At 32.4% G+C, this 20,414-nt stretch overlaps 1 protein-coding gene across 2 annotated transcripts in view; it reads left to right on the top strand.

Moving 5' to 3' along the window:
• Nucleotides 1-20,414, top strand: part of GRID2 (glutamate ionotropic receptor delta type subunit 2) — a gene marked incomplete at its 3' end in the record, with an annotated part of 1,404,804 nt that overhangs the window by 252,912 nt on the left and 1,131,478 nt on the right. For both annotated transcript variants that reach the window (XM_079766351.1, XM_079766350.1), the window contains one exon: nucleotides 3,760-3,915. In XM_079766351.1, the coding sequence (XP_079622477.1) occupies nucleotides 3,760-3,915 (156 nt within the window). The remainder of the gene's footprint in view (nucleotides 1-3,759; nucleotides 3,916-20,414) is intronic.

Raw genomic sequence — 20,414 nt, 5'->3', positions numbered from 1 at the left:
GTTTCCTCAAAAAGTTAAAAATGGAACTCCCATTTGACCCAGTAATCCCATTTCTAGGACTACATCCCAAGAAACCAGAAACACCAGTCAGAAGGATATATGCACCCCTATGTTCATAGCAGCACAATTTACAATAGCTAAGATTTGGAAACAGCCCAAGTGCCCATCAGCAGATGAGTGGATTAAAAAACTGTGGTACAATTACACAATGGAATACTATGCCAGTATTAAAAAGAAGGAACCTTTACCATTTGCAACAACATGGATGAAACTGGAGAGCATTATGCTAAACAAAATAAGCCAGTCAGAGAAAGAGAAATATCACATGATCTCACTCATATGTGGGATATAATGATCAACATAAACTGATGAACAAAAATAGATCCAGAGACAAATGGCAGGGGAGGGGGGGTGGTTAGAGATCAACCAAAGGACTTGTATGCATGCATATTAGCATAACCAATGGACTCAGACACTGGGATGGTGGGGGCTTGCCCTAGGGGGTGGGAGGTGCCAGGGGGTTCAATGGGGGGGGGAGACATATGTAAAACTTTAGACAATAAAAAATTGCATAATTTTATCATATAAAACATTAACTTTCACAGGATCCTTCACAAAAATAAAATATTAAGACACCACCATGTTTGTATATTAATATAAATTACATTTTTTCTTTCTACTGCATAATATATAAGAAGATAAATACACATGATTTAGTTTGTATTTAAAAATATATATTCATTCCCACATGTACAATCTCTTTATGTAAAGATAAATAAAACCTTTCTTTTCGCTCCCATTGAAGGAACAGATCATCAACCATTAACAATGGAAATGACTAGGTACAAATTGGTGTAACGGGAATATTTAAGAGGTATTCCTTTTCTTCCTTGTTGCTTAATTATTCTTCCCTCCTGTTTAGCCAATGAGAAATATATATAGATGTAACTTACCAGTTGTTTTTTCAGAATATTTGTGTTTAATACAAAATGCTGTATATAGTCTTTTAGTACAAAGCAAAATCAAAATGATATTTTTATAGTTGATGAAAGAAGTAGATAGATAACTGAATTTGAAGCCTGTGAAGTAAGATGGACTGCTTCTTCTGTGTACTTCCTTGCTGTTTGCTGAAAAGTGAACTGCTTCTTTTGTGTGTTTCCTTTCACTATATCTTAATTTAACACAGAATTTACTAATTTGCTATAATTTCTGCAAGTTTCAAGCTTTTATTAAGCCCGGTTTAATGTTTAAGGCAATTTTAAGTGTTCTGTCAGGTAATAGTAAAATGCTTCCATTAAAAATGTATTTCTAATACTCAGTAGAAGTCAATAACATCACCCTCCATAAAAAGTCTTTTGGAAGACTCATTTAGAAGAGATGATAAGCTAAAGGGTCTCTATATAAATATGGATAACTTCTTTGTGAAGTGATATTTAGATTATTTGGTTCAAAATGAACTCATTATTTTACATTTACATCACACTTGCTACAAACTATTAAAGAAATGTGTGTATCTGAATCTGATAGTATTACATTTCAATGTAATGATTAATCTAGACTGATAATTAATCAATTATTGCAAATTAAAATGAGCTTTCATGAATGTGGCTTAAAATTAGCAAGATAAATCTAATATTTATTGCCTAAATATTTTCTTAAAATCTTAGTTTCTAAGTAGATTTCTATATGATTTAGAAATGACAGGATAGGTAAAAATTAATGTCTATTATGTACATTTGATTATATCAAAATGTTAATATTCTGGCTAATAGCTACATAATATAATTAGGGATCACTTAATGTACTTGTTTTTAAAAATTCTTCCTTTTTTCTCATGGCCAAATATTCAAATTAGGTAAGAAATGGAAAGTAAAGGATTAGAGAGGCTGGTCAATGTAGTTAGTCCAAGTTCACATCCTCATGGCCTTCTATAACAAAAATTAATCATCTCCTTGTCAAGGTGAGGCCACTTAGGGTAGAGAAATAAAAAATAACCTGCCACACTTGTCAGAAGTAGACCTATTTTCACCCTTGCTTTATCAGGTCTTGACTCTGATGATAGCATATGTTTAATATTGTGATCTGAATTTCACTGGAAAACCTGGGGCTCCAGTCACAGAGGTATAAAATCAACACAACTGGTAGATGTGTGTCTTCTTTATCTGTATATACATGCATAGTCTGTATCTATTTCTTCCTATATATGTGTAAACTTATATATGAAAAATACATTTTTCATTTTTATATATACACACTACAAAGGATAGTCAAGAAACAATAATGTTTATATGGATATGTATGTAGATATGAATATGTAGTCACTCTTTGTCATGTTATTGACCCTGAGGTGTGTGACTGTTTTTGTCAGCAGGGTTTATTCAAAAGACAAATGGTACATTGATCAAAATGCTTATAATAAAAAAAGTAAACACTTTGAAAATGTGTGCCTGCCTCTAAAAGTCACTCTGAATACAAATAAAGCATGCATGACAAGATGCGAAAGAATTTCCCACATTTGTAAGTCAGGATCCTCATAAACATTTTTTATACCTGATGGGTATAATTTTGGAAGGCAGGATCCTATAGTGATTTAGAGTAAGGACATTGGAATCAAATAGGTAAGGACTCTGGCTCTTACTATGGGAATTTCAATATATTTCTTGTTCAGAATCTTAATTGTTGTAACTCGATGTATATTGCAGTAGCATGCATATACATATTACATAATTATTTTAAGGATTAAAATGGGATATTGTAATATGGAAAAGTAAATAGAAAATGATAAACATTGTTTAGATCACAGTATTTAAAAATAAGAAAACACTAGCATTTAATGAAAACTTTTTAGTTACCACAATTTACTTATATTTTGCATGGATAATCTCCTTTAAAACACTTAATAATCCTAATGATAGGTATTATTATTAGACATGATGAATATGGGGATTAGAATTTGAAATCCCTTGGTCATGGTCTTATACTTAATGAATCGCAGCCACAATTTGAAATCAGTTTACTCTTAAAACTGGTGTATTTAACCAATATGGTGCTGACAAACACTCAATAAATGTTAGCCACACTCTTATCATCATCATCATCATCATCATCATCATCATCATCATCATATATGAATGAAAGAATGCCATGATTATCTACTAAGACTTAATATTAGATTTTTAGGAAATATTTCTCAGTTACCTCTCCTGAGAGGTTCATCTATCTTTAAATTTTCTACAAATATTATTGAATTTACTACTATTAAAAAAAATCAACTGAAATCATTTTTAAAAATGGAAGGTAGAAAATAAAAATAAATTAAAATTATACTAGAAGTTTGATTTCTCTATACTTTATAAATGGGCTCTAAGAAAGTTTCCTGATTTTATCTCCTATTATTCAGAAAAAAATAAAATAAAACAAAGCATTTCAAAGCTATGAATTCCTAAAGATCTCATGATATAAGACATTCACTGTATTAATCTCTTGGTCCTTTTCAAAACTTTTTGTACTTATTAAATTCTTTCCAATGCTCCCCATGTAATAACACTTTGATGTACTATTCATCATTTCCACTTGAAAGAAGTAACTAAATTCCTGCTTAACTATTAACTGCTTTCAGTACAGTGTGTTTCAGTAATAAACTGCATTCTTTAAATGAAAATATGCGTTTTCAAATACATGAATTGCTTTGACTTATATCCAGTACACATGACAGAATATGTATGTTATTGTTTAATGGCAACACTCACTTCTTTCTAGGAGCAATTTTTGATGAATCTGCCAAAAAGGATGATGAGGTGTTTCGCACAGCAGTTGGCGACCTCAACCAGAATGAGGAGATCTTACAGACTGAGAAAATCACATTTTCCGTGACATTTGTTGATGGCAACAACCCATTTCAAGCAGTTCAAGAAGGTAAGGATCATCGGCAGTCCACTTTTTATAATTCTTGTTATTTGGTTCAACTTAAATGACATTAAAATTAGATATGTAAAAAGCCCTTGAACTTGGATATCGTTTTTGTATCTTTGCTGCACTGATTTTCTTTGAGAGTGTTGTTTTGTAGATATTAATTCCGTATTCCGCTTCTGAAAGGGCAGAGTGTGCAAAGTTAGTGCTTTCATTGAAATGTAATATGAAAGGAATGTAAATATTTACTATAAAAGCTTTATAACATTTTATTATTTCAGTGTAAATGAAGCATTCCAAAAAATAGCATTTTTATATTTGAATTTTTAGTTTTGACTGAAAAAATTGCCACATTGAAAGTTGTGATGACTTTTCAGATATATTCATCACAAATGTATTGGTGGGAGGGGAACTTTTAGACACTACCATACAAATCAAAGATTTTGTGCTGGGAATCTAATATACCGACATAGGCTATACATTCTTTATCCTCTACAATATAACACATATTAAAGTACTTTCTTCCATTCTCTCTGTATTCTTGAGTGAATTAAAATTTTTCATGGGTACAAAGTCATACAAGTGCAAATTATTTTCATTATGCTGAAATAATAACTTGTAGAAATGAAGGTTTTGATTGAAAGATCTTAGACTAATAGAATTCTATTATTGATGCTATTATGCTAACAAAATATTTGACCTTTTGATTGGAAAAGCACTTGTTCATGAAACTGTTGCTAGTATTTTATATTGATATATCTAGACTAAAGATACTAACACAAAATTAATTTAAACAAATGAATCATTCACTTCATTAAAAGATTAAAGGATTTGGCAGCAGCAAAGATAGAGGAGATGGCTTATGTAGTAAAGTTTGGCAAGAAACTTTTTAAAGACAAATACTGAAGGGAAAAGAAAAAGTATATAAATTTGTGTTTTTTATTAAAGTGATCTTTTCATGAATGCTGTACTTGTATGGTGTACAAGTAAATTTTAAAGTCAGATTAATATAAACAGCCATTTATTTACATTTAAATGATCATTATCCTGGGAATTTAGGGTCTTAAATATTAACTGTGTTAATAAATTTTCTATAGAAACATTTAATAGCTGTTTAAATTAATATTAGAATACATGAAGCAATCTCCAAAATGATAAAATAGAATTTGAGGAAAATACCCAATAATATATGAAATAATATATACACTAGGAAGAATGTTATTCACTGTAAAGAAACATTTATGATATTTCTTTCTCAACTCTTAGTTTTAATGACTGAAATGAGAGGAGGAAAAAAATGAGAACCGATTTATGTTTGTGACAACCTTCTGAAGAACTATTTATTAATTTTTGTAAATTAACTTCAAACACATGCTAAAATAGCCATGCCTTTTAAAAATCCACTTTGACTGAAAGTGTGTAGAAATAAAGAAATGCAGACAATACCATGGGTAGAAAGTAATTATGAAGTTTGAGTAAGTATGTTCCTCACACCTATTTTAGAGACCATAATTTGAAAGTCAAAGACTTCTAATTTTTAAAAATGCCACTATCTGTTTACATATCCATTGTATTGCCACCTGAATTCTGGAAACATATCTCTCAAAAGAGCTATTATGAATTGAATGAATTTGTGGAACTGAAAGCAAATAGAGAGGGGAAATAAGTTTTAAGTTTCTGAGGTTGCTATTTGACTAGATATTTGTCAAGAAAGAAGAAAGAGCTTGACGTTTTGCCTGCTGGTTTCTGGTACTAATAGGATGTTCTGGACCAGTTATTTTGATGGTCTGTTCTAGGTAATGAAGCTCTGGAGCTAATTTGTTTCCTTGGTAATTTTTAGAAGTAAAGATAATTTTCTCAAGAGCTCTTTTTGTAAGTGATTTCTTTGAAAGAACGAAGAGGAAATATTCAACTGAAAGAGAACATGAAATAATTAAGGAAAATTTTCTTAAATGTTTAGAGGAAGTAATTTAGGAGGAAACCTCAACTGTACAATCAAAGATTGTCATTTTCTATGAGCATACCTTTGCTGTAATACCTTAAAATCTATAGTATAGAGGGTCTTACATCAGCTTATTTTTCACATCTAAAGGAGGACAAAATGTTCAATGATATAATTATTACTGATTGTTTACACATTAGCACTCTTGATGAACTTATAAAAACTTCATGGTTTTGAGTTCTTTCTCCTTCAAGCTTTCTTTATTTTTGTTTATTTGATTTTGAGAGTCTGATCCTGAACAAATAGCATCGCCTGCATATACACATTTGGTGGTGATAACAAATGATAAAAAGATTGATCATCAGATAGAAAAATGAAATTTTAAAACCTGAAATGCTCTATTTACTTTATTGTTAGAACTTCCTTCCACTGGACACATTTGTGAAATGGTTATTTTCAGACACTTGAATTTTTGTTTACCTTGTCTTACTACTATCAACACTTAATAAGATAGAGGCATTTAAAGGTAAATAAACCTACTTTACCTATATATTAAAATAAAGAGTAATGTTACTATTTAAATATTGTGTGACTTTGATTACAGTAAATTTGTGCATAGTAAATATTGATTTAAATAATTACCAAATAATTATTTTTGAGATGAATCTTTAGAAGATGTTGTCTTGCTTATAACACAGAATCAACATTGCTTTTTTGGAGATCAATGACTCTATTTTATCATTGTTCTGTAACATTAATCTCAGTAGTTTTAGATAGTAGTGAACAGTAGAATTTGTTTTCACAAAAAAAATCTTGAAATAAAGCACCTATTTTCATAATCATTTTTCTTTTATTTTAAATATATTTGATGTTTAGCCATTGCATACTTTCTCTCTACTGAGTTGTGGGAAGTTAACTAAGAGCAAATATTTTTTATGCTTTATCTCAGGATATATATATATATATATATATATATATATATATACACATATATATATATATTTTTTGGTAAGCTACTTTGTAGATGGGGCAAAGCTTTCTCTCTTATACAATATATAAAAGAAAAGAAATCATATGGAATATTTTTGAAAACCTAGAGAATTATAGAAGTGGAAAATTATATATTATATATTCCTAGTTGAATGTTTTTGATATGTAGATGAAGAAGTTGAGACCAGAGTGGTTAAGTAATTTTCCTACACACTGAAAGTGTGGATTAGAGAAAGAACTAAACCAAGACCTTCATAGTACTATACTAATGTTTTCCTTGCTCTATGCTAGTCATATATATATATATATATATATATATATATATATATATACACATATATATGTATATATATATGAGAGACAGCTCAGCATGTTTTCTAAGACTTCATTAAATACTGTGGGGAATGAAAAACATAGTAGATTTATAGTCTTTGATATTATTTATGTTCATAAGTTTTAGATCTCATGGAGTTGTTAAAAAATTCTAATCTAAATTGATCAATTGTATAAATCACTCATGTCCTTTCATCTTTGGTTTTCCTTATCAATAAATAAATCAGAACATAAATTATGTATTTTAAGGTCAGTTTTATTTCTATGGATGAGTTGTTTCATGACTCTTTAAACACACTTCCAGATTTAAAACTTTATATGATTATAGAAATGATCACTGTGTCATTTCTCTTTAGAAAATGACTCACAATTGCTAAAGTTGCCTCCTAGTTTTTTGGGGGGCTGACTTCAAAATAAATTAAAAGTGTTTTATTGTCTGTCCCTTGCTTTGTTACCTCATTCAATTATTCATTGCAACCCCCAAAATTCATTACTATCACTATAATCCAGCAAGGACCTTTGGCTCATTCCATTGATTGGGCCAGAGCACCTGCTGCGGAAAACATTTCCTTACTCTTCTCTTGTAGACTGTTTCCTCTGTGACGCTTATGTACTGGGTGTAACAGGTGCAGAAATGTCTGGTGTGAGAGAGACTGCGTTCTCTTCTGAAAGCAGCAACAGTTGTTTATATTGGTAGCTCCTCGCTGAGACTAACAAAACTATGGGCTTTGAAAGGTGGGGGTTTTCTAAAAACAAGGTCAGGGTAGGTAAGGGGAGTGCATTTGTAAAAATGTTCACTGAGAGCTGAGTGCAGAAAAGGAATCCATGTAGAGGTGTTGCATGCATCAAATGTATCAGGAAGGATGTTACGCACCATCCTGTTGCTATTGGATAGCAAGACTCATTTGAAACGTTTTGAAATATTTGCTGGTATAAAAATAGCTAAAAATGAAATACATAGTAAGAGGAGTGTAAAGGCAAAATTGTTCTGTAGAGTCACAAATAATTCTATTGGAAAGAAGCAGGAGTAACTGTCATAATTATTATTTCTGTTAGGTTACAAAACATTATAAACAATATAGTTATAAAGGCTGTTTTAAATATAGAAAGCAGTCATGGTTAATATCGCTCGTCTTCCAAGTTTCAGCCTGCTTCACCTTCAACTAACTTCTTTGGATTCCACAGCATGAATATTGGTTGCTCCCTACAAGTCTGTAAAATATATACATCTCACTTTTAACACCATGATAATTTCAGTTGGATATCCATCCTGTATCTTCGAAAATCAAATTACTGTGAGTGTAAATAATGAGACTGCTTTCTTTTATGATTTATAAATCCAATCTCATGTCTTTATATGCATATATAAAAGACACAGGCATCCATATCATGTATGTAAAAGAGGTAATAGGAGAGTAGTATAGCCAATAAGATTATAAGGAAATGTAACTTGGAAAAAATCACTTCTTCAAACCACATCACTATTCATTATGAATATTTCTGGTGCTATTGGCTAAATCGGAGTCATCTGGTTCAAAGAGGATGTAAATGAAAAAGAAAGATTTATGTGGCCACACTGTTTGAATAACATTCCAGGGCTTAGTCTCATAATTTATATTCCCCTCTGCTTTAATAAGACATTTTTACTGTAATAAAAAAAATCTGGTGATTCCAAATTATTAGATTGGATTCTGCAACTTTCTTAGCTTAGGACTTCAGTGTGTATGCTTTATCAGCCTATGTTTTCCTGGACCAGTTTTGTAGCTCCAATTCCACTTGATTTTCTGATTTTTTTTTTCTGAACTTGAGAGTTGGTGGCTCCAGGGGAAATAAACAAAACCCGAATGTCATGTAGGTGTAGTTCTACTCATTCGTTCATTTGTTTATGTAATCATTTTTTCATTTACCCTTCCCTTTCCATATTAAAGGCGAGTATTATGCTTTGAATCCCAGTTTCTAGTCCCAATTCTCTGTGTAACTTATACGAAACTGTAGGTGAGAAGGAGTGGAAGAAATAAATGATGTAGCTGACCAGCGTCTCCAAACATTCACACATCAGGAAGGATACTGGATGTCCATCCAATGGCTGTCTGGACCATTTCCTTTCCTCCAGGAGTCTGTGATATTTAGCTTGGTCAGTTCCCCAGCAATCGTCAGCCAAGTCACAGATCACTTTTTCTCCCTACTGCCACATTCTAAGGATAGGCCTATAGGAATCAGAATCTGTCTATTGTTTGAACTTTATATCCATTATCATTGTAATATTCAATCATGAAGAATTCTGCCTCTGTTAGGGACAAAACTACATGCATTCTTTTAAACATCTTACCTACCTCTCCATTGAAGAATTACCCATCAAGATGAATTAAAGATTCCATATATTTAGAATCTTATTTAGGGGGTAGTCATTCAAATCAATCTAGCCAAGTACTTATTAAGTGCCGAGTACTGTCCCAACATTGGGAAGGCTACAAGAGGAGATAATAAAAGAAATAGAGGACACTGTCTGACTGCAGAAGCTCAAAAATGTTCCTGAGGGGGCTGAGAAGTGTGAAAACATGAAGTTTTAATTGTGTTAATAGTGAAAAGAAGATGTTGTAGCTTTTTAACATTTTTAGAAAAGAGAGGTAATTTCTTTCTTAAAATTATTTTTTTTAATTTAATGTTAATGAAGATACAAGTAGCATTGCTTATTTTTTTCCTGTGATTTATTGTTGTCTTCCTATATTGGCCATTCCCTTATCTCATTCAATACCACACTGTTAAAGTAACGGGTCTCTAATGCAATGTATAGATTGAAATTCAGATGTTTATGGACCTCTACATCATGATTTTAGAGCTTTTCTTCTTTGAGGTCTTTTACCTCACTATCTGCAGTCATGTACTGTTGTGTAAGTTACCTCATAACATGTGTATTTGAACAATGTGTTCTGCTCTGGATGTTGTTTTATTTAGAAGAATTTTTAGCAGCTTTCTATGAAGCTGTGTTTAATGGAAGTGAAGATTTGTTCTCCTGTTGTTTCTTAAGTATTCCTTATTTCTAGGAAATATTTTTCTCATAATAAGAGCATATTACTTTTTTCTTCTATGCTCTTTCTACCTTTACAGACACAGTGCATCATTACGGCAGCATAATTCAGTTTTTAATCAGTCTGTTATGATAGTGACTTGGTAAAAGAATCACCTCTATGTCTTGAAGTCACTGTAAATATAAAGTAGATTAAAACCACACTTACCTACACTCTGCAGGTGTAATGAGAGTCCATTGTTTAATTTCAAAAATAGTTTAATTCATGTTGACAAACCAAAGATGACTTTACTATATTCAGAAATTTTAAAATATTATCAATATCCAAGTCTCAAATGATCCAGTCTACTTGCTTGAGGACAAAAATTAGCCTGACTTTTTATTTTAACATCTGACATTCAGTTTTGGCATGTCCTTGGGCAAGTGTTAGGTTTCTGGGAATCACATTATGAGCAGTCTTTTAGCACTCATGCAACATTTGGTTGAATTATCTTGTAATTTTCAAAAGAATAATCACTGAAACTCTAGTTTCCAAAAGAACATACGCAAAGCCAAAGCACAATAGGAAATGGCATATTCTGGGGAAAAGGGAATGAATCAGCAGGTACTTTTTGGTGCCTATAAGCATTTGGCTTTGAGCTACTCTGCACAGTGCTCAAGGCCATTGGAGGCCCTGTAGTCTTACCAGATTAGCTTGACCTTTATCACTGTGTTTTTGGTCCTGACCTCCATGTGCTCTTCTTTCTTTTGCCCTCTCAGTATAGTGCTCTTAAACTTCTCATTCACCCCTCACCCCCTCATTTTAATCATTGACTCTCCATATTGTGCTGTACAAACTCAGGATATCTTATTTGGTTCGGTATGTCTTAAATTTGATGCCATTCATTCTGCTTAGGAAAAAGAAACATGGAAATTAAATGCATGGACCATGAAAATAGATGCATCTGCCTTTATATGTGCTCTAATCCATCTGTTATTATCTGTCGGATCTTGAGCACACCTAATGTCTCTGAGCCTTAGTTTCTTCATGTATGAAATGGGATTACCAGGACTATGATTATGTGATTATTGAATGATGATTAATCATATTGGGTTGTAATGATGATTTGTGGGTTTCTCTACTAATCTGAATGCATTTAAATAATACTGGAGAATGCGGTGAGTTAGCACTATTGCATGTGTCCACCAGTAACTTGCTATCCCTTTCTGTCCTAATCTTCCCACACATCCTCTACCACATGTATTGGTAGTTTCCATGGATACCACTGATAATACTAAATTTATTATCTGCCTACTCAGTATTGCCCAATTGAGTCTTTCCTTATCAACATTCTGAATGCTGGGGTTATAAAAAATATAGGCACTGAATGCTTCTGTTTTTCCTTTCTTTTTTTTTCTCTCTCTTCCTGGGTTAGTTCTGCTAGTCAGCACAGGAAGATGAGAATTATATTTGTAGTGTAATTTATTTGGCAAATAGTAGTGATGTTGCAACATGTGTACTTAGGGTTGGGAGGATTTAAAATACCTTGTTACCATTTCTGGGAAGTAGAGTAGGCCTGTGGAGATCAAATTAAAGCTTTCTGATGATTTGTGTAGGCTTAATACAATCAGTGAAGTAAATAAGGCACTGAGTCATAACTAAATGGAATTCTGTTGTAGGGAGGCATAATGTTGCAGAAGAGCAATATATGTGAAGGTCAAATATATAAACGAATTCAAGGAAAGCTTTCTGCTTTGAGGAGTGCATCATCTCTGGTATTTGGAGTTTATTTCTGACATGATTGTTTAAAAGGTTATCTTTCTGTGTTCTGCACATTTTTATTCCAACTATACATGGCCAAGTCTGAACTCTAAACACTTGATCATTGGTTTCTTTGAATTTCTAGTACTACTTTTCTTCAATAACACATGCTATTATGTTATTTTCTGAGGAATCATGCCTCATTTCAAGATATATTTGCATTTTTGTCCTTGATCTACTAATATGATATTAAAATTGGCTAAGCTCATTCCTTCAAGCTGTCTTTTCAACTTCAAATACAAAAAACAAGCACCCTCCAAATGTCTTATTATATATAAAAATTATATTCCAAAATGGAACATAGAAAAGGCTTCAACCACGCACCAAAAAATTATAAATATTTATTAAATATGATAAATATATTTTAAAATGGGATATAAATATTTTCTCACAATGTAATTTTTTGGGGGAAACTGTTACACAAATCAACTTTAGAAGCAGTCATAGTACAGAGAATACTTCTAAAAGACTGAATATTCAATAATATTTTGTTTTAAATTTATACTTTCATGAAATGAAACAGATTACTCTGAGATGGTCCTGTGTGTCTATTCCTATCATTAAAACTGATGACTATATGGAGACTCTGATAATAGATAGTAACTAGGGGATAAAAATGAGACACATTCTTACTGGTCAAATAAGAAACTAATACATCAGAACAAGACTTGCTCCCAAGACCTGTTCTTACTGTTATATTTATTTGTCAATAATTTTATTGTTTGGAATTAGTGAGTTCATCTTTTTTTTTCTACTGATTCAATTCCCTATGTGTTTTTGTCCAGTTTAAAGAAGTCTTATCCCTATGTTAACTCATTATATATACACACATTTATATATGCACACCCATATATATATATACATATGTGTATCTTAAACTATCGCTATATATTGTAAGCCATCTGTATATTATATGCCATACGCACATATATAAGTACGTTCGCTGGTTCATTAAGCACTACTATCTTTTGAGCATCCTTCTAATGTTGATTTATACTTTTCAAAGGACGATTTTAAACCCCTATTTACTATGACTGTTAAATGAAATATGGAAGGCTTGTCAAACCACCATCATTCACTACCTAAAATTCATGCTTGGGCTCCCTCCATGGGAGCACAGACTGAATCACCAGCTTACACTTCCTTTCCTTGAAAATTGCTTAGAGCTTAAATATGGAAATGGTAGAACAACTGGCAGAAAACTGAATTACCAAGAACAATTGGTTTTCATTTCAGAAATCAAAGTTACAATTGCTCATTATTTATAAGACTCTTTAACTTACCAGCTAGACACATAAGGAGATCATACAGTTGAATGAAATAAATTTAACTCAAGTACCCACAAACTTTATAATCTAGTAGAATTAAAAGAGCTAAACATTCAGATAATTGTTTTTATTGGAGATCAGTGATATAAAGGAAAGTAAATGATACTTGTTAATATGATAGAAAATAATAGGTGTCTGTGCCTGTGTGTGTGTGTGTGTGTGTGTGTGTGTGTGTAAGATTTCAAACAAGGAGCTTACTTTTGATAGAGCAATATAGAAGATACAAAAAAAGTAACATGTAAGCCAAGATTTGAGGTTGCAAAATAGCTGGCCATGCAAATATAGGAGGAAATAGCATTCCAAGCTATTACATATGGGATTACCATTTGGAGGAATGGGTTTGCTGTGTTTGAGGGATTAGCTTTTTTTTTTTTTTTTGAATACTCACATTTTTATTCAGTTACTTTACATGTACTTATTTCCATCATCAAAGTCATTACTTGCTGGGAAACACTATTACTCATGTGTCTGCTACCCAAATATGCTTTAGGTGTTTTTGTTTTCTATTCCTTTGGAGATGGACTATGTTCCAAAGGAAGTCCAGTGGTTCATCAGGTCTCACTCACATCTGGGGCATAAGGAGACCATTCTTGGATCCTTTTTGGATTTGAAATTCACCTCACTGTAATGCTGAATCTGATTCATCAGGGATTGAACCCAAAACCTACGTATGTGCCCTGAGTGGGAATCAAACCTGAAATCTTTTGGTGTCTGGGAATGACACTACCACCAATTGAATCACCCAGCCTGGGCTCAGTTTTCTTGGTCTTTTAATTAAGAGTAATGTACAGTGATATATAGATATCTGCAATGAGGAAAGAAACATCTTTTTGTGGCTTTTATATTTGAGCTACACTGAAAAATAAAAGCCTTATTTGAAAAGCCCAATAATGAAAAGCAACATTTATTTATAACTTACTACATCCCATGAACTGTTAAAAGTGCTTCATTTTTTTTTCACCTGATCTTTATAGCTTATAAGATATAAGGTAGTTATTATTCTTATTAGAATTTTTTCAGATGAGTAAACTTAGGTTCAGTTAGGTTAGGTAACTTGTTACCCCTGAAACCTTAATAGTGCTTAGAATACTGATTTCTGTTTGTCTGCTAATCTGGAATCCCGGGCATATATCTACGGGAAGGAGGAGAATGAGTTTAAGGTATTGATTTTCTGTCTCATGTGTGAGGTCAATTTGGACTGAGTGTGTACTTCAAACAAAATACATGCTTTTCTAAAAGCAACCTGTTCTACCTCACTCTCTCCTTCAGAATTCCACTAATTCCTCTCTTTCCCTATCCTGTGGTCTGTGGCTTATTACCATCTCATGGCTGCTATCTCTGGATTCTTATACTTTCCTTCATATTTCTGCTACACCCCATCCACACCTATGTAATTCTCACCTTTGAAAAAGGAGCCCTTCTCAAATTATCCCATTTTGAGTGTGTCACTTTTTCCTATTGGGATTTTAATGGATATCATTATTAACCACTACACTGGACTGCCTACTTGGAAAACCTCATTTTAGCTAACTCTTAGCCATTTGATGACTTCTTCAATCCAGTCAGGAAATGTTGTCTCTTTGAATGTTTTATGCAGACTTAATGCATGCATCATATTACAAAACTTAAAAAGAACGCCTGATACAAACCTTTAACTTCTGTGATTTATAAGCTGAAATCTTCATGCTCATAGGTATTCCAATAGATCATCAAAGGCTGACTTGCTATTGAGTGGCAGCATCCCTTCAGAAATGCACTAGGTCTGACCAGAAATAAGATTGATCTCCAAATAACCATTCCACAGCATAGTTTAATGACTGCTGCTGAAACATGAGTATTTTTACTGAAAATATGACAAATTGAATGAACTTTATGAAAAGTAATGTTCCAGTTATATATTTAAAATGTCTCTTTTTATAAATCCTCTACTTTAAGTTAGTTGATGAGTCAGTTACAAATTCTTGAGTATTTTATTCCATTTTCTATGGGAAAAAGTTTTCCTATACATGTCTTTTTTTATTCCTTTATTTATTTATTTATTTATTTATTTATTTATTTATTTATTTTCTTTATTGATTAAGGTATTACATGTGTCTTTTATTCCCTTCTTTATAGGAATGCTTTATTGTGAAAATTAGATTCCTCATTAGGGGGCTAGGTGAAAAAACACATTTTATTATTGTGCAAATAGCACAACCAATATTTTTTGTTACCTATGAACTTGTAAAGAGTAATAAGGAGAAACTAACACATTACACAAAGGACTGTTTTGCATTTTATCTCCTTTTATTCCTAAGACCCATGGTTTAATAGACACTAGTGAATAGCAAGTGGCCAAACAACAGGCAGTACAGTAGGAGGGAAATCAGGAAGAGTCCACAAAAGCATGATTTTCATTATAAGATCCTTTATTTCATCATTCATTCAATATTACTCAGCATCCCAGTGCCAGATAGTGAGGTAAAACTAGTGAAGAATATGGAGGTAACTTACATGCACTCTGCATCTTCAAGGAGCTTTAAACTACTAACTAAGGTTAAATTTGTGTCTGTAGATAATATAATTAATGGACAGTAGTTCCCAGTCGTTCCATGAAGGAGGAACAAAATAAAAAGTTCAGTGGAAAAATGAGATTTGCAAAAGGGTGGTGTGTTGAGGAAGAAGGTAAAGAAGATGGAAAAGGAAAACTAGTAGCCTATACTTTCAGCTCTGAAAGGAGGAAAGATATAATCAAAGATTCAGACATATTCAAAATATATCTGTGTGACTATAAAATCTAACCTGGGCTTGGGTATGGGTTAGTCCCACAATGGAAACCTCAGATGACAGAAACAGTCACTGTTATGGCAATGCCTATATACTATCTTCAGCTTCAAAGTTACCTCTTTCCCAAGCCAGAGGTAGAATAGTGAACTCGGCATGGAGAAAATCATAATTCAGCAAGCAACATGAAACACTAATAAGGACATTAATAAAGACATCAGCTTTCACATAGCACAGTCCTAGGATTTCTTTTAATGTGCAGCAAAAGTACTGAAAATGATTTGAGCTCAAAGATGTTACTTCAAAGGCACAATGCCTCCACTGTGTTTTAAGAGCAAGTGATATTTTAAAAATAATTATTGCACATCTATAGCAGATTAATTGCTTTTCACATTAAAGAAAGTGATAAGTACCCAAGTTCTATAATATAAAAAGTGTCATGCATATGCATTAGCTAATGCTCTCAAAGGGATTTTGCAGTAGGTTTGGCATTATGCTAGGACTCAAAGTCACAGCATTGAGCTCCTACATGAAAACATGGATTGTTTCCCAACTGAGTTGGACAGAAGAAGTTAAAGAATAAGATCATGTATTGTGGTTCTTTTACATGCATAGTCTGTGATTACTATCTTTTCCCCCTTTAAGTGTGACAGTTAATGTTTTAACTTAAGAGCATTTTTATTGTTGTGATTAGCACAAGTAGCCAATGAAGTTTGTTTATCTGAATAAAAAAAAATTTGTGAAAGTCAGCATCCATTATTTGTTAATTATTGATTCATTTATTCGTTCATCTAAACAGATGTTATTGAGTGCTTATATTTTGCAAAAGACATTAAGTGCTGAAATGGATACCAAGATGCATCAGTGTAGTTTCTAGCTTCAAGAAAATACTGTGCTTAACAAGTAACAGACATAAATAACATAAACACAGATATAAGTAATTATGACAAAATATAATAAATTAGAAAGACCTCAGTAGTGGTAAAGATGAAGTGTTATGGGATTTCAAGAAGTATGGGTGTTAGCTCTGTAGTACTGCTTCTCCTCTCATCCACAGGTAGAAATACAAGTTCAATGTAAACCAAATATTTGGTACCAAATATAACGGTCTATTTGAGGTAATTTAGCATCATACCAGGTTTGTTGCCAACCTTACTATTCATAACCTATGTTCATTCACTGAATTAACTCAACAAACATTTTCCCAAGTTAGACTGACAGGCAAGTATCTCCTGAATGTCACCCCAATTTCAGTGTGTATGCACCCATCTCACCCTTTCCTCTGTGGTCTGCAGGGAATGAACAGTTGGTTCCCTGAGGAGGGTGAAGTTGTAGCTTCCTGGTGAAGCTGCCTAGGTGACCATGCTCATAATGTCTGTCCTTCCCTTTGCTCTCGTCCCATTATTAAGATTAACAGCTAGTTGAAACCCGTGTTGTTCAAGTGTCAAAGGTCAACATATATTCTTTAAGAAATAAGAAAATAGCTTCCCACAATAAAAGTGATAGATGAGTGGTCAAGAAAGTGAAATCAGAGAAACCAGGCCAGAATCTGTAGAAAAATAGTCCAGTGGGAGGTGATAAGGTCTTAGAATAGATAGCTGTAGTGGGAAGGGGAAAAATTGAGCTACTTAGGAAGCTATGCTGTAGGAAGGCTTGGCATCTTATTATAGTTCTGGGGACAGGAAAAAAGAAAATCAAAGAAGATTCTGAGCTTTTGAGCTTTATAACTCAACAAATATATAATTAACAGAAATAAGGTACATAGAAGAAAAGACACACATAGGGTAAATAAGTACTAAAGGTAGCTAATATTTATAGAATTTTTACTTTGACATACATAAGGTAAATAATTATAAATGGTAGCTAATATTTATTGAATTTTTACTGAGATCAGGCACAGTTATGAGTTTTATATAAATTATTTTTTTATTCCTCACACAGGCCTTTGCATATATTAAGAAAATTAAATACCTAATAAGTATCAGAGTTGAAATTTTAACCCCTGTCTGAAAAGGTAGGTATTAGCATACAACTGGAAGAATGGAACTGGAGCTCAACAAAGGAAGCATGGGGCAATGGTTTGAGATCACATTGCCTGGAGGTGAAAATTAAAGCAGAGCTTGGATGATACTGCCAAAGATTAATATAGGGGAGGTGAGAAACCATTTATATATCATTGCAAATACTTATGTGAGAAGGGAAACAAAGATAGAGCACATTTGAAATTGTAAGGCGAACCAGTGGAGATCCCTTCTCTGATGAGAATATCATCCTTTTGGGGGGCGATTGTCTTCATTATCACTGAATATTGATTGGATGTAGATTGTAAAAAGTCCATGGATTCTAGAGCTAAGGAACTTACAGGTTAAATTACAGCTAGTTTTCTTACAGTGTTAATGGAAGACTAGTACTGCAGTGAATAGTGAGTGGGCCGGATAGACTGAATACTATAAGCATAGTCTTTCTTCTGAGTTTGATGATTAATTTCCATGTACAAGAATAGCTAGGGTTTAGTGAAATGTTGAATTCATGGGGACAATTTTGAATTAAGTACAAAAATATCCAGAGTAAGAAGAAAAAGAGCTTTATGAAGAGCTCTGTAGCTCTATTGGACTATAGAGGTACTTGAACAATCATGTTTGTTGATACACAGAAAGAAAATTGAGAAAATTTATGGGAAGCTATTATAATCATCTCAATAATAATTACGGTGAAGGGACATTGGGAAAGTGTGGTGGGGTTGGGGTGGAAAAAAAAATCTAGAAGTGTTGCTGGGGTGAGTCAATTAGGGATGATTGAAAATATTTGAGTCATGGTAAGAATCAGCCTAAGATTTCATAGTAAGAATCTGTAAGTGATTATATAAGACCACTCTCATGTAATTCTTCAGCAATATTAGAAATCTGTCAACATAACGAAGGCTGTAATTTGGGGTATAATTATTGTTTTATCTATTTTCTTGGTTAGGTATTATTATCAGAACTTTTTTACAATTATAGGAAGTAATGTGAGTGAATGAGTCACAAGAAAGGGAAAATAAATTCTTTCAAAATGGATGTTATTTCTACATTCCACTTATTTCTATTAAGTCCACATATATTTGAGGAGGTTTGATAATGTTATTGAAAGAGAGACTGGGAAGAATAAGTAGAAAATACATAATTTAAAATTTTTACAGGACTTCTATTTTTTCCTCAGATTTTTTTCAAGAGTTTATTCACAGTGAATACCAACCCCTTTAACAAGAGAAGATTTCCAAAGGACTTTAATGAGGCTTCATTTAACATGGAATTTTATAGGATGTATTTTTTAGCTACTGGTTCTGAGACAATGATTCTCAATGAAAGTGGTAAAGTGGAAAGTGTATCAACTTTGGAGTCTAACGCATTCATTTTATTCTTGGACCCGGCTCTTAACAATTTCTCTGAGCAAATATTTCTGAACTATAAAATGGGGATTTAAAAAATACTTAAATGACTCCACAAGTTTATTTTGAGAACCAATAGGGGATGGATTGGAAAGTCTATGTGATCTATTAAGTGATGGCATTTATTTTTAAATCCATATTCATCAGCATGCAGGCCCACTCTACTCTGGAATTAAAGCTGCTGTTTCTTCCAAAAAAAGATGTTATTGGTTTAAATAAATAAAGTTCAGCACCATTGGAAAACTTTTGAAGGTGGGAAATTTGATGTTTGAATTAACATTTAAATAAGCTTTAAAGTCATCTCTGAGAAACTAGTAAAATTATGATTTCAGGTTGCTTGTTTTAAAAATACTAAATAGTTATTTTATAAAAACTTTAATTTATTGAGCATGCATTTTTGACCTGCAGTATATACTTAGATGCAATATGGTTGTTATTAGATTGAATAAATTGTTTCATTTTAGTCATATGGTTAGAATGTTTTATAATAGTATCTGAATTATAACTACAGCATACATATATGAGATGCTTATCCTCAATATGAACCATGTAACACAAGAGTAAATAGGTACTCAAAATAAAGAGATTTTTATCTTCTCTAGCCTAGGTAATAAAAAAATTCCTCTAACTTAAATGAAACATAGCTATAGCTATATTATTTACTTAGTTATTAATTTAAGAAAACTATATTTAAACATGGAGATAAGTCCTAGAAATATAAAGATCTTTATCTGGCCCTCAGGAGATTTTATTCCAATGGAATAAGATATGCACATTCTAGATTATAGTAGTCAGAGATGTAGTGGCATGTGTTCATACCAAAATAGCATGAAGAAGAACTTGATTCTGCTCATGTAAGCAAGAAATTTTTTCTTCTGCTATGATTATCCTGG

Source organism: Cnephaeus nilssonii, assembly GCF_951640355.1.
Source record: "Cnephaeus nilssonii genome assembly, chromosome: 1".
In the NCBI taxonomy this organism is placed as follows: domain Eukaryota; kingdom Metazoa; phylum Chordata; class Mammalia; order Chiroptera; family Vespertilionidae; genus Cnephaeus; species Cnephaeus nilssonii.
This window is presented reverse-complemented; position numbering and strand designations above follow the sequence as displayed.